Raw genomic sequence first — 15,531 nt, forward strand, 5'->3', positions numbered from 1 at the left:
TATGTTGGCCATCACTTTATGTTGAATGTATTCACCAACAACTTCCCCCAATGGATTTTTGTGCTGAATTTAACCCAAAATGTGTTTTTCTAAAGTCAGGTGATTCATAACATGTGCAAATACCATTTTCTTCAATATCTTGTAATTTTTCTCAACATATGTCACTCCTTTTGTAGCCTAGCCTTCTCATTTTGTATCACTATGGGTACCTAAGACAAGACTCTGCAACTTCCTACTGTCTTTACATTATCAAATGTGATAGATGTTCCCATCAAAGATCATGGTCTTTGAAACTCACATGTTGGTTGTCGCTATGCCATTTCTTACTACTTAACACATGTATTTACTACTGGCTGTCTATCAGTATTTCAGATTCCATGATTGTGCATATTCAGGATGCAAGCACGCCGAAGGAGGCATGGGAAATTGCTTTTAGTGTCTAGATTTTTTATTCAACTACCCTTGATTGCAAAATCCCAATCCTAAGATATCACCTTGAATCTTGTTAATTGTCACTACCTTCTTGTTTGGCTTTTTTCTTGATTCATGCCTTGTGTGATTATTGATCTCGATGCCACCTATTTTCTAGCTCAATGCACTTTTGTCGCTTAAAGTTGCCTCTATTGTTGATTGCCTTGCAGCACCTAGTATGAATGAAAGTCGCAAGAGCAAGCTCAAATGCGGGAGTACCTCATGACATGCATGAAATAAAAAACAGCTCAAAAAGAGCTAACAAATATCCAAGGTGGAGGTTGAAAATGCCACCTCAACCCTGAAGAAGACTCACAGAACAATGAAGATCCTCTCCAAACTTTGAAAAAAGTATCTCTTCTGGCTGTAGCTAATCCTTGCATGCTCGCCCAGATGGCCATCATTGTGTGTATAGTATCAGTCCATATACTGGCCATAGACTGGGAGGGATGAACCTGTGAACCCTCCATCACCTCCGTACATCTGGCCCTCCATATATGCCAAGCTACAATGCTAGCCAGAATCTCCCAAGATGTGTCTACCGAGGCATGAGCATCTCTGAACGGAGTGAAAGAAACATCCTGGAGAGAGCATGACTCCATAGAGTTCCATGCAAAATTTACACATCAAGGGTTCTTAAAATACCCCTTCAATGCACATTGTATCTAGGGTTTGTTAATAGTGCACCCTCTATTATCGTAGGCAACACATGAAGATGGTAGATCAAGTCGAGGTAGACTTGAATAAGAAATTTGAAATGAGGCATCTAGGAGAATTGCACTATATTTTGAGCATAAAGTTCAAGAAAAAGAAGATGGCATCTTTTTCAATTAAAAAGACAACAACTTGTTATGTTGAATCAACACTACATAGAAGCATGAAGACACAATTACTTTGTTTACAACATAAATAGAATAATAAATAGAATATATTGATTTATCAAAAACGTGCTTGTGAAGTTGTTGGGTTGTAGATGCTTCTAAGTGAACTTGGTTTAGTTTAAAGGGAAGCTACTATGATCTTTTGTGATAACATGAGCGCAATTGTTTTAGCCAAGAATCCAAAAGATAACAAGCAAAGGGCAAAGCATATATTAATATTCTCTATCATTCCCTTTAGCATAAGATCAAGCAAGGAGAAATTTGACCCTTCTCCTGGAGCCAAGGCATTGCCACATGAGTGGACAAAACAAATAAATAACTAAACAAGAGTGCACAAAATGTGCATGGGCACTTCTAGTATAGTGGTAAAGCAAGTGCTTTTGGGTGTAAATGAGAAAGGAAGCAAATTTTTACATGGATTTGGGCTATTAAAAGGCAATCTTTTTAGATGATCTCTATAAATGGCAATTTGATACACACATTTCAATTAATTTTTTAATATTACAGGTGGAAATTCACTAAAGAATTTCAATCCTCCACTATAGAGCACTAATAAACTCACATACTCAAGAGTGTTCTAAATGCTAAGAGGTTTTTGTATAAAAGCCAAAAGCATGAGCATTTGACATAAGATAACCAAAATTCTCCTTCATTCAAACCATGTCAAACGTGAAAACATCAATGATGGATGCTAGAAAAAAATCAATTGAGGAACTAAATGTACTAAGGCATGCATTTTTACATGCTATTGGAGATATTAGAGCCCTATACTCAGGACTACCCCATTGCAAATCTACATTATCACTGTTAATCTCCTCTTGTGTATATGCACCATCTGATGTGGTAGTAGATGGGGTTAGATTCATGCATACTTGCGATGGTTATACATCACTAGAATTAGTTTGTGTTGATGTAGATTGAAGTGCCTCGTGCTGGGGGATTACCTACAATTGTGCATGATTAGAATGTGGAGATCAATCCATGCAAGCATGTGGTAAATAAATGTCCAATCTCTCAAGACCAGTGAGGTCCAAGCTGGCACCGTAAATTGGTACATACGCTTTTGCAAGAAAAGGTCAAAGAGGTTTCTATTTCCTGTCATGGATCTCATCTAAAGTCTACAATCGATGTTCCAGACATGACTTCGGTAAGAAAAGGTCAAAGAGGTTTATATTTCCACTCATGGATCTCATTTCAAAGTCATGTCTGGAACATCATTTTGTATGATGTGAATAGCTGCACATTGGAGAGTATTTGATGCTTTGTGCTAGAGGCTTATCCCTATACGGTTGACGGTGTCTACCCATGAGAAGACTATGAGCTGCCACTGTGGGGCTTATGTTGAACCTATCAGTCTGTGAGACTCCCTCTAAAAACAAAGTGTTTTGTAAAGCATGATGATACAACCATGTGGATGTGAGGAGTAGTCAAGAAGTATGTGAACCAAGTCATGATAAAGAACATGTGCCAAAGATCTAGCATTTGTTACCTATTATCCATGGACAACCAAAAACAAAAAGCTAAGACACATTGCAACATGGGGAAAAATTTGTGGACACGTCTACTTTTGCGTACCACAAAAAGATGAGGAGAGAATACATGTTTGAGAGAGGGGTATGTTTTGCAAACGTGACTGTTGACAATTGAGTTACAGGAAGAAATGATTGAAGCGTTGTGGGTATTTGAGACTGTAGCCCCTTGATGCCTTGCTCAAGGTTTGCTCCACAGTTTAGGAAGGTTTGAAAAAGAGCATGCGGCGGAGGTCTTTGCAATGTGGGGGAACTAGTATAAAAGGTAGGGGAAGTGGCTTTCCGTGAGTGACTGGGCAAAGGAGAGATCGGAGGAAAGTTGAACAAGCGAAAGGATGTAAGGGCTGCATCCGGGCTATGATGGATTCATAGAGTGAGGGTGTAATGCGACAAGGAAGGAGTAGGTGATCGGGATATGTGAGCTCGATTGAGGAGCTTCCCCCATTTTGTGAGACACATGCACCACGACAGGATCAACGTAGGGGTGCTCTTGCACATTTCTTACTTGCCCAAAATTGCTCCTAGATTTGCTATCAAGACGCAAAAGTAGAGAAGATGAACCTTTCAGTCCAACAGAAACCAAAATTTTGCCATCCTTCATTGCAGAAAGAAGCTAATTGCCATCAGTGCCATCGATGATTATTGTTAGGCGTGCAGCCACATCAATGTTTTTGATCTTGTTGGTTTTGCTCGTTAGTACTAATTGTGTCAACTACAAGGAATTCAAAAGCAGGTAGCTAAGGAGAGCAACAAAGAGCAAGAGGATCAATTGGAAAAAAGAAGCACTAATCGAAAATAAATTCAAAGCTAACATAGATGAGGGAGATTGTTTGAAAGATGTGATGAATGATTTTTACCATGTCTAAAATCTGTTGGGCGGAGATTTCTGTGGCTATAAACGAAAATGAAAGAGGGTAGTGCATATGTCCAAGAGCAATTGGATGGAAATTTTTGAACGTTTGGAAGAATCCTCAAATGCAAAATCGATTGTTGACACAAATCACTTCTTATCTTGTGAGCCTCATCGTCGACAATATTAATCTCAATATTTCTTTGCATATCTGTCTACACGCAGTTCATTGTTGGGGTGTCTAGCCATTAAATTGGCATGGAAATTTTAATACTGGAGAATTCACTTCACCAATATTTACGGTAGGCAGCCTAAAGAGATGTTTTTGTTTCTTTCATCTCCTTTAGTCACGTGTAACGAATATGAGTCCTTAGATTGGATTGATTTTAGCCCTTAAATTGATTATAATTAATCTCAATTATGAAGGTTTTATGCTTTTTAAATGCAAAAAGGCCAAAACATATATACAACATAAAAAGCATACATACAAACACTTTTCATAAGAAATCTATATAAGTCTTTGAACTCTAAAACTTGAGCACAACTCGTTTTCATTGACTCATTGTGAAAATATCGTATCAAGAATTTGTGGGAAAAGGTGCAGCAAACAACAATAGTCTGTAGGTTCAGGTTTGGATATCCACTGAAATTTTTCTTAACAATTAAGTAGGTTCGCATGTCCACTGAAATTTAACAATTAAGTAGGTTCGCATGTCCACTGAAATTTTTCGTAACACTTGAGTTTCTTTGTATTGATTGACTGCATACGATAACCTCTGCCATTCTGATAACTCCATCTAGTATTTTTGGCATCACATCTAGTCAGAATCCTTCGTTCATGCCCTTCTAGAGCAAGATATAAAATCTTTAGCTACTCAAAGTCAAAGCCAGAAGTAGGATCGTATATGGAAGCTCAAGTCAATTGATTGTCTTAATCAATTCCTTTCTACTGCCCTATGGCTTGAGCATCAACCTTGCACAGACATCTAGTCAGAATCCTTCGTTCATGCCCTTCTAGAGCAAGATATAAGATCTTTAGCTGCTCAAAGTCAAAGCCAGAAGTAGGATCGTATATGGAAGCTCAAGTCAATTGATTGTCTTAATCAATTCCTTTCTACTGCCCTATGGCTTGAGCATCAACCTTGCACAGAGAAGTGCCATGTAAAATAGAGCCTGAATCTCTATAGATTATCGTAGATCTCTTGAGAGGTATACATAAAGTGCTATCAGATATAGCATGCAAAGGCGTGCACGATGGCAGATTGCCACTCATTTGGGCATTCAATATGCAAGTCCCCACCAGCAAAGAAAATCAAAGCTTGATCACGTGTTGCGTATCCTTCGATCCACCACCCAAGGATTCTCTAATGTAGCACTTCTTGGATGCTGATATTACATTTTGAAACTCTCGCTTTAAGCTTCTTGCCAACATGTGCAAGAACCCTGGATTGTCAAGACATGGGTTGGCGAGCAAGGCATTTGCCTCCTGGGAAAGGCAGTCACAACTCGCTACATTCGGGACGATAGTTTCATGGAAATCGACGTGGATATTGGCTCCTCCATGATGGCTCATGCCGTTGTCCACTTAGCCTTTGGATGTGTCACAAGCCTTACCGTTGACCTTGCTTTCGTTCTTGAACAGCAAACACCCAGTGAACTTCCAGAGAGGATCTTGAGCGTGATTCGGTTTAATACCCCCCTTCGGGAAGAGTTCAAGGAGAGGCTGTGGTCGTTTAGGTTTTGGAGGACACTTCTTCATGCAGGCCAGCAAGATTTTGTGGCCAATGTTAAAGATGATGAGGCAGATTCTTGAGAAGTGAAGAGTTCCTCCTAGCAATTGTAGTGATCTTAAGAAGAAGAGAATAGACCTCAAAGTGATCTTGTCCAATGGACAACGATTGCCAGTGTCCCTCCACATTGCGACTCGATTTCCATCTATGGCCTATTTGTAAATAGGATCGAACGCTCTGTATACATCCAAACCGTTGCTTCTTTGGAGTTGGTGTAACAAAACCAGGGACCTTGGGAGTTGTATCCCAATCCAAACTAGCAGATTTCCCTCGACACTAGCCGAATCCATTCATGTTTATTCAAAGTAATGCTATGTAATACTTTTTCTAGGAGATGACGACATTCTCTTGGTCTTGCCAAATCTCTATGCCAAGGGGATAATTGAGAAGTCCAAAGATAATCATATCAAACTCCATCCAAGTTTGACTTTCCTTTATCTTATCATTGTTGTCACCATCACGCAGAGGTAAATCAGGCTAATATGTTGTTGCTGCCATGCCTCAGCTATGCACAACTCTGTTGGATGCGAGTAATAGTAGGACGTAAATTCTCTTGGCATTGAGGACAATATTTTGCATGTGCTTGTCGATCATTTCACTTTCCAATTGATTATTTAAGGCGATTATTTTAAGGGATAGGTGATATACCTTTGAACTTTAAACTCCCATTTTTCGGAGGTTGGAGAGGCACGTAACGCTAGCTAAGTGGAGAGTGAGAATGTTACATGCTCTACTTCGGACTTCCTTAATGATAGTTGTCTTTTTGTGCTATCCAGAGTCTACTGAACGATCTGAGAATGTTGGAATCATCTCACTCATGGACACATGCAGATCCTTCACATTAGCAAGTTTTCGGGATATTGTTTCTTGGCGCTCGACTACGATTACAACTATTGACATTCAGGTAATATACCACTTTCTTATCCATTCGCAAGACTTATCCTTTGCCCTAATACTCTCGATGTTATCTCGACACCTAAGAAAGGGCCTGTTCCTCGGATTACAATTCTTTGGGGAAGGAAGCACTCCGCCTCCCTGCCTACACTATGTGTACTTATAATAATTATATTTTACATATTATAATATAAATATTTTCAATTACTTCTCCGTTCGAAATTTCTTGTTTTTAATCTGAATTCTTACAACATTCCTCTCGTTTAATGCATGTTATCAATGTGAGGGGCAAGGAAATCCAAGATGGATGCAAGATTAAAGGATGACTACACCTTTATTCATATGGTCGTAGTCCATGTGATAATATTGTATAAACTAGAACGAGCATCAGTTATTGTATCGCCTTATTCATGTATTTGTTGGACTCCAGCTTGCAAAATATGGACATCACAAAATCAATAATAAATCAGTACCCCTAATATTTGCAGGGAGGATCGGGTCCTAACGGACCTTGTGTCGCGTCTCATGTCCACAATTTTTCCTCATTCGCTTTTTTCGTTAAAAATTTGATAAACTTCAATTTTGAGTTAGTAGTTACGTGCTCCACGATGAAAAGGTTGCCTGCCGCAAATCTAGTTCAAATTTATTGCTCCCGTTGTAGATCACCCTCCGAAAGTTAAAGAGAAGCCAAGCCCATCCTCTTGGTGAAGGCTTCGCAATTGAAGCAGGAGTAGTCATAGATCATTGCCATGTGGCATAGCAGCTATTGATTCAAGAAAAGGAAATGATCAATTGGTTGTTAGAGAGGAAGTTGTTGGCCAAGTGAATTTAGTACAACGAGCCATGAAAATTGGCTAGTGCAAAAACATCCCTCCTGTTAACAATTTGAGATTTTTGGAATTGCAAATTGAGTTTATCGAACCTACTTTTGGGTGAAAGTGTCCATGACTCGAGCTATGGTCATCTTTTATTTGAGCATGACACGTGGCCTAACGGTTAAGGTTTCTGACGGAAGTAAAATAACAACACCGAAAGCAAACCAAAACGCTCGTTCGTTCGTTCGAACCGCATTGAGACTACTAGGGTTAGCAGGGTCTGAAAGCTTGTATCATCAAGAAGATTCAGGAGCAACGCAAAGAAACAACACCGACGACGAGAAGAAGGAAGGAGAGGACAGAGGACGACCAGGACGACGACGACAAGAGACAGCGAAGGAGAAGAGAAGGGAGAAGAGCGAAGGAAGAAGCATGTTTCCCAGAGGAGGAGCAGCTGCTGCAGGGTAAGATAACGAGAGTGTATGTTGATTTCGGTGATTGTGCTATGATTTGTTGCGAGAGTGAGTTGGGTGTTTTGTTTGTTTGAAGGAATGGGTTGGACGCAGCAGCAGCAGCAGATGTAGATGGGTATGAGTACGATTACGATTACGAGGGCAGTGGGAAGAGGCAGCGAGTTGTTGTGGGGGGAGGCGGCGGGTTGTTTGGCGGGGGCTCCTCGTCGTCGTCGTCCTTGTATTACCCCTCTTCTGCTGCTCTTCTCAATTCAAACATCAATTCCTACCACCCAAGCTCTTCTTCATCCCTGCACTCCAGCATATCCTCTTACTATCAAGGTTCCTCCCCATCTTTATCGTCCAGCTTGAGCCCCTTCCTTCCAGCTTCGCCCCCTGCTACTACAACGTTGCCGCCTAGCCTTGCTTCCTACCTTCCCAGCTCTCCAACATCCCTGGAATCTCATTTCGACCCCTACATTTCGGGCTTGTCCGCATCTTTAAAGTCTAGCATATTTGAAGGACCTGGGCATTCGTCCGCCTTCTTTGGACAGCCGCGCTCCTTTCCGGTAGTTCGTCTGCGGGGGCTGCCTTTTAACTGCACGGAGAATGATGTGTACGAGTTCTTTGCAGGTCTAGATGTGGTAGATGTTTTACTCACCCATAAGCAGGGCCGTTTTTCTGGAGAGGCTTGCTGTGTATTTGGTGCACCTATGCAAGTGGAATTTGCCCTCCAGAGGAACAGACAGAATATGGGGCAGCGTTATATAGAGGTTTTTCGGTGCAAAAAGCAGGATTACTATTCTGCAGTGGCGGCTGAGATTGCAGAGAGCGGCAAGCCCAACCCTGAGTCTGCTCCGAGCTTGCCTCGTCCTAAACCTTCCTCTCATAAGGAGCAGCAGGAACACACGGGCATTTTAAAGCTTAGAGGTCTGCCTTTCTCGGCTTCCAAACGGGACATTATGGAGTTCTTCAAGGGTTATGACCTAAGTGATCGGAGCATTCACTTCGTTGTACACTCAGATGGTCGCGCTACTGGTGAGGCTTATGTGGAGTTTGATGGACCCTCTCAGTCTAAGGAAGCCATGTGCAGAAACAAGATGATGCTGGGAAGTCGGTACGTGGAACTCTTCCCTTCGTCTCGTGAAGAATCAGCAAGGGCCCGCATGAAAAAATGAAATCTGTCACATATTTAAAAGCTCTCTACGGCCACATATTGGCATTATTTTCCCTCACCAGGTTTCAGAGGACCCTTGGATGTTGCGATCATACACTTCTGGAGCATAGAAAGGGAAGCCATTGCTGGCAATCATTGTTGCCATCGAGTTGACATACTAACGCTACCTTGGTATTTTTTCCACAATTGACCTGAAACAGCAGAGCTTAAGGGAGGAGCAACACACACTTTGTTTTGACCAATGACCATAGCTTGGATTTTTTTTCTATGGTCAACAGTCTCTGTTCTATTGGATTTACTGAGAATCGTGTTCTTTGACTTTGAGATCTCTTGGTATGCAGCAAAAGTCTATACTGTATTAGGGTATTAATCGGAGTCGTTGGGTACCAGCAGACATTTCAGATCTTCTTTAAAAATGTTGCATTCAGTAGAGATCGTTTTATTAGTATTGGCCTATGATAATGTGTATTTTCTACCTTTTGTCCTTTAGCTTGCCATTCCCTTGATTCCAAACTGAATTTTCTCTCAGGTGGATGCTTACGTAGAACCAATAAAATGATATAATTTTGTCGTTTGTGTCCTTCAAAGCATATAGTTGATGTTTGTGGGTAACCCCTCTTCTCTATCGTTCTGTTATCTCACTCGTATGGATTCTAAAGGGGCTCTGAGAAACACCAGCAAGAGTATAAGACATGCCACCGTTATTTTTTGTGCATGTTTGATATTGCTTGGTAATCCACATCTTGTGCATGGTGAATGGTTGCATTGGCATAACACAAGGATTCTATATATGTGTTCTCGTCGTATTAGCTGACTATCAACCACATTTTTTTGCTTAGATGCTCGTTTGGGAGAGACTAAAATGAAATCGTATAGTCTTCACAAGCAGTTGCAGCTTGAATGAAGAGAGTGTGGACTACTTTTTGATAGCCTTCTCCTTTAGTGCTAGACTTTGTCATGGCTGAATCTGCCCATCACATGTGGAGTGCTGCCAGAAACTCAGTACGAAGACTCCTGTGTAAATGGATTCCCAAGTATGTGGAGGTGTGTGGATTTGTATGTGTGAGAGCATAGGTTTATACTTTGGTCTACACCCACCATTGGGCGGTGATGGGGATGTCATAGTAGCTAATCCGTGCTATGCGTGTTGGAGTTTATGTTTTGTAACTTTATGAGTGATTATCATGAGATTGAAACTGCACTATATGTGTTGTGTTCTTAGAGGATGGGTCAGGGCATGTTCCTGGATTCATCTACATTATACATATAACACAAGGATTCTAGCATTTATTAGCATGGCACGCGGATTTTAGTGATGAAAATAGAATGTCAACAGACTGGTAAGGCTCACAGAGTAAAGAAGTTGCGCCTCGACTGCATGTGAGAAGTTGTGACTGGTTCTTGTGGCCTGCATGTTACTACCTAGAATGGCTGTTTTCTGTTAGAACCTCTCATATTAATATTGTAGTATCCTCGATGCCTGGTTGTAGGCAGAAGATGTTCGGTGGTGCACTATTTCGAAACATTTTGTTTACTTCTTCACTCCTTGCTAAAATGATCCAGGACATGAATGAGATTGGTTCTATCATGGTGTTCCCTATGTTTGTAAACCTAGCACAATATTCTTAACACACACTCGGGATTGTTTTTTATTTTTATTTTGGGGGGGGGGGAGTCCGGGGTATGTAGGATGAAGAATTCCTATTAATTTTAGACTGTCGGAGCTTATGGTATTTGATGATATTCAAGGTTTTCCTTAGTCTCCAGCCTATCGGTCACTAAAAAGTTGAATGACTATTAGTTTCCCTGGTCCTTCAGTCTGTTAGTGTAAATACTTGTGGAGACCTAGTGTAAATGCTATTGGAGAGTTAACTTTGAAAATCCAACGTTGGCATGTGTCTCAGGTGCCCCTGCAGTGTTTGTCATGGCCTTGTCTCACAAATCATGCTCTTCTTCATAGGTGTTAAAAACAGCAAACCCAAACGTATCAATGGAAGGCAGAAATGGTGATCTATTCACACATTTAACATTTACGAAAGGTTACGTCAAAACCTCATCATGAGTAAAACTAACACAGTTACAAGTAGAATTGAGAGTTGTTTAAATTATTTATAAAAGCAAAACCTATTTGTCCAATGAAAGGTGACATATAGGTTGATAAAAATATATGAATTTTCTTATTTTATATTCAGTCGTATTCATATTCAGAAACAATATTAAGTTACACATGTTAACATCGGAAACAAATGATATTTGAATGTCAGCTTCAGGTGCTTGAAATATTTGGTTTAGAAATATTTTAATACTAATAATTGACATGTAAATTTGGTTAGACGTTTTACAATCTATCAAATATTGCTAGGGCAAAATTAAATAAACAAATCATGAGTACTTGGTTGTGCTAGGCACTTTGTATGTGAATTGCAAAAAGTTGGCGTGCGTGCATGTTTGTGTGTGATGGTGGGATATAGTATTGATAGTCTTTTTCCCTCGTCCCTTGGTTGACTTGCATTTGGTGCTTGATGCACTCATTGTGCTACCAACACGCCTAATGTTCCACCAGTGCTTGGTTGCAAGGAAAGAACGTCTACTCGCCTTGTCTCCAGATCCTAAGCCGTAGTAGCGATAGTGAATCCGTTCTACATGGGGTTTGAAAGAAAAAGAGAGAATGTTGATCGTGAGCTTGGTTGTGCCTACCTTTTCGGCGTTGTGTGTGCACTTGTCTTGCCGCTCGTTGCCCATAATCTCTGATTCCTTGCTGCCATTGCCACCTCGCTTGGCTCGGTGGGTCTGGCTACTTGGACTCTCGGGGTTACTTGGGTAGTCGAAGTAAAAAATAAACCTCGGCTCTAAAGTCGACCGAGTTCCTTGCGGCCTTAGAGACAAAGGGGGGTTGACCCAAAGCTCGGAGGCCAGGTGTTGGTCTTGCGTGGACAGTGGGGTTGGGCCTTGGTGAGCTGTGTTACTGGGCCGCTATCACTAGGGGTGGAGAAATAGAGGATGTCCTGGGCGCTTGATCAGGATCGTGCAACACATTCCGCATCTCCAGAATTGATCTTCGGAGGCCAGGGGTGGAGGCCATAGCATTGATCCCCACAGGAACCTCGTTGGGGTGGAGGCGCAAAAGCTTCCTTCCATTGTTCGATGACATGACAACGTCCGGGTCCACAATGCTAAGGTGTGCAAACTTATATTTAAGCCACTTATGCGCAGCTGTTGCTCGGTACACTTAGTGACGATCGATTTTGAGCAAATTATGCTACATGGAGGTCGCCTCGGTAATCGGAGCTGCTTGATGTAGTGCAAAAGTTGGGCAAAATACACGATCTTTGTCATGATTGCCCATCGCTCAGCCTTGTAGGACTCCCTCTAGTGCTTAGCCTTCCTCGTGGCTGGCCCTGTCGTACAAGGATACCTTGGCTGGAAGATCGTCATAGGGAATAACACGTCTTGGGGGCCAGCATATTTAGGGAATTGGCACGTCAACTTCAATGGCAATCTGCATGGTTTGGAAACGCATCTCTCGTCCCAGGATGGCGCAGAGGATGTCGGTCGAAATATGTACAGCAAGAGGCCCGAGGTTTAAAACTTCCGAGGTTAAAGGGGCTCCGCGTTAAGAATGATTTGTAGGGGAGGTCTGGGTGGCTACATTCTAGGAGGCGGGGTCGAGCAAGAGGAGTGAGCGGACAGTGGACTTGATAGCTGTGAGCCTGGGGCTGCAGCTTGTTTGGTTCCTGTCCCAACAGATGTTGTCTTGGAGATGGCATGGGACAGATGTTGTATTGGAGATGGCAGAGGTTTACCAGTAGCCGCCGAGGGCATTAGAATTGCAGCCTTGGAAACAATTGATCGCAGATTCCGTGGGAACCCCCTGATCGTCGCTGTGGTAGCGCTCGTCGGGCACATGTATCTTCAACAAAGGTATTGGACCTAGTCGTTCTGCTCACAGGGCACCCAATTCGGCTTGGGCAGGTTGCGCATTCAGATCAGCTTCCATCTGCCAGCCATAACTAAGATAGCCGATTCTCAATCGGTAACTATTACAGAAAAGTCACTGATTCCTCCTAATCAAGTTGAGAGGTCCACCTCTCGACTTAGAGAAACCTCTAATATCCTCAAGGACTTGAAATCGCCAATTTTCAATGGGGAAGAAAAGGAGCGTAATAAAGATGCGATTAATACCTTCTTGGCTTGGAATAGGTAAGGACGTCCAAGCTTATTTATTGAAGTGCCAAAAATGCCAGGTGAATAAGGCTGAACACCTTTAGGTAAGAGGTCTCCTACACCCATTGGAGATTCCATCTGGCAAATGGGAAAGTATCTCCATGGATTTCATTGTGGAATTACCTAGGACAAAGGGGGCACAACTCAGTCTGGGTAATTGTGGATCGGTTGACAAAGATGGCTCATTTTATTCCTGTCAGTGAAGATGTTAAAACTCCAGAATTAGCTAGGCTATTTGTGAAGCATATCTATAGATTATATGGGCTACCAGCCGGTATTGTTAGTGATCGGGATAGCAAATTTAACATCCATTTTTGGAGGGTTGTGTTTAAGAGATTAGAAACTTCATTGAATATGAGCACTGCGGATCATCCACAGAGTGATAGTCAAAGTGAAAGGGTCAATCAGATCATTGAGGATATGCTTTGAGCATATGTAAGTAAATGGCAAACTAATTGGGAACAATATCTGCCCATATTAGAATTTGCATATAACAGTGCCAAACATTCAGCTACAGGTTTTAGTCCATTCATGATGATGTATGGATTTCAACCAAGAGCCCCAATGACAGTGGGACTTGAAAAAGAGAAGGTTAAAGTGGCCAAAGACTTTCGGGAAGATATGCATCAAATGCTTAAGTTAGCTAAAGATAGCATAAGAAAAGCTCAGGATAGAGCACGAAGTTATGCAAACCCCCATCGTAGAAAGTTGGAGGAAGTAAATGAGAAAGTCTACCTTAAGGTACCTGAATCTTCAGAATCTCTAAAGACAGGTAAATGTCCGAAGTTGTCTCCTAGGTATTATGGACCATTCACAATACTTACAAGAATTAGAGAACTTGCTTACAAATTAGCCTTACTTAAGGGATGTAGAGTACATCCAGTTTTTCATGTTAGTAGGTTGAAAAGAAAGTTAGGAGATGATGATAATCTCATTGGAAATGAAGTCCTAGTTGAACTCATTGAAATGGAAATTTAAACCACATGAACCAAAAAGAATTTTAGATAGACAAGAAAAAAGAACACGACACACAATATGGCAAGAATGTCTGGTTAAGTGGAAAGATAGATTTGAAGATAGTTCAACATGGAAAAGGGTAAGCAATCTGCCAAAACCCTCGGAACGACATTTGAAACATTGAAAACGGGCACTTGGAGGCCCGAAAAAGGCCAGGGGCCAACCTGTCAAATCGCCTTCTTTAGTATACTTTTTTTGTGGAGCCGTTGGCCCTTGGCCTTTTTCGAGCCTTTGGGTGCCCGTTTTCAGTGTTTCAAATGTCATTCCAAGGGTTTTGGCCCACTCCAGACGTGCCGATGATGTCAAAAGTACTGAATTTTGCATCGTGCGTGAGTGGAGTTATGTCGTATTTTAGTGTTTTAGAGGAAAGAAAATTGAAGAAATTGTGAATTTCTCTCAGGGCCCCAAAATGAGTTCTAGGGAATGCATCCACTAACATGTCAAACATTCAGTGCAACTACTGTCATAACTTTGGACACTATGAAAGAGATTGCCACAAGAAGTAGTACGACCAAGGCGGTCGATCCAGTAGCAAGGTCAATCGACACAATTTCCACGGCAGAGGAAACCATCGTGGTGGACATTCTAGTCACAGTCATTATGCAAATGAACATGGAAATATATTCTTTGCAAACAAGGAAATGCAAAAGACTGATACAGTGTATCTAGACACTGATTGCAATTCACATGAGGATTGTAGCTATCAAGACAACCAAGCAGATTAGGATCCTTGGTACATCGACAACGATGCATCATCTCATATGACAAAGCATTAAGAATGGTTCACAGAGATGAAACCGTTATAAGGTCAAAAGAATGTCATCTACACAGCAGATAATACACCGAATCCAGTTAAAGGTACAGGCATTATCCCTATGAACAATTTCATTAGTATGAAAGGATTGGTGAAAGATGTACTCTATGTTCCGAAGCTCAGCAAGAACCTCTTGTTAATAGGTCAAATTATGGAACATAACTACCGAGTCATCTTCGACGGAGATGAGTGCACTATCAAAGACAAATCCAGAAGATTTTAGCTAGTAGGAAAAGGTGTTAAGGAAGGACACTTGTACAGAATGCTAGCTACAGTACCAGATATGCATGCCATGTCATCTCAACTGCAACAGATGCCGCTATCCGCAAAATTGCACAAGAGATATGGTCATGTCAATTTCAAGAGCTTGCTAGATCTCAGGAATCAGAATATGGCAATTCGTATTCCTAAGCTACAGTTTCTTGGAAAAGTTTGTGAAGCATGCTGCTTCAGCAAACAAAAGTGAACCAACTTTGGCTGAAGCCCCTCTCGAGCAAGAGGTATTCTTGATTTGATTCACACAGATGTATGGGGCCAGACCTGCAGCATCGATGGTTGCCCCCTATCAATGCAAAGGGAGTGCAGAGATTTACTTGGCATATAGGCTACTATCATAG

The 15,531-nt window shown here is 41.5% G+C and overlaps 1 protein-coding gene and 1 pseudogene across 1 annotated transcript; both read left to right on the top strand.

The window, feature by feature from the left end:
- The first annotated feature begins 4,804 nt into the window (after window positions 1-4,804).
- On the top strand, window positions 4,805-5,565 carry LOC147903114 (protein ENHANCED DISEASE RESISTANCE 2-like; annotated as a pseudogene).
- A 1,794-nt stretch (window positions 5,566-7,359) lies between these two features.
- On the top strand, window positions 7,360-9,317 carry LOC147903115 (uncharacterized). The gene is made up of 2 exons (XM_087374003.1): window positions 7,360-7,694; window positions 7,780-9,317. Exons 1-2 carry the CDS (start codon window positions 7,360-7,362, stop codon window positions 8,858-8,860), a joined length of 1,416 nt encoding a protein of 471 aa, XP_087230129.1. The 3' UTR covers window positions 8,861-9,317.
- The last annotated feature ends 6,214 nt before the right edge of the window (window positions 9,318-15,531 follow it).

The sequence above is a fragment of the Dipteris shenzhenensis genome, chromosome 4, assembly GCF_047967505.1.
Source record: "Dipteris shenzhenensis isolate YYH24624 ecotype China chromosome 4, Dip_SZ_1.0, whole genome shotgun sequence".
NCBI lineage: Eukaryota > Viridiplantae > Streptophyta > Polypodiopsida > Gleicheniales > Dipteridaceae > Dipteris > Dipteris shenzhenensis.

Bases quoted from the DNA above. Each gene is read 5' to 3' on its own strand.
- LOC147903115 (XM_087374003.1), top strand. From the start codon at position 7,360: ATGACTCGAGCTATGGTCATCTTTTATTTGAGCATGACACGTGGCCTA. The intron at 7,695-7,779 runs GTAAGATAACGA...GTTTGTTTGAAG, and splicing joins GGAGGAGCAGCTGCTGCAGG to GAATGGGTTGGACGCAGCAG.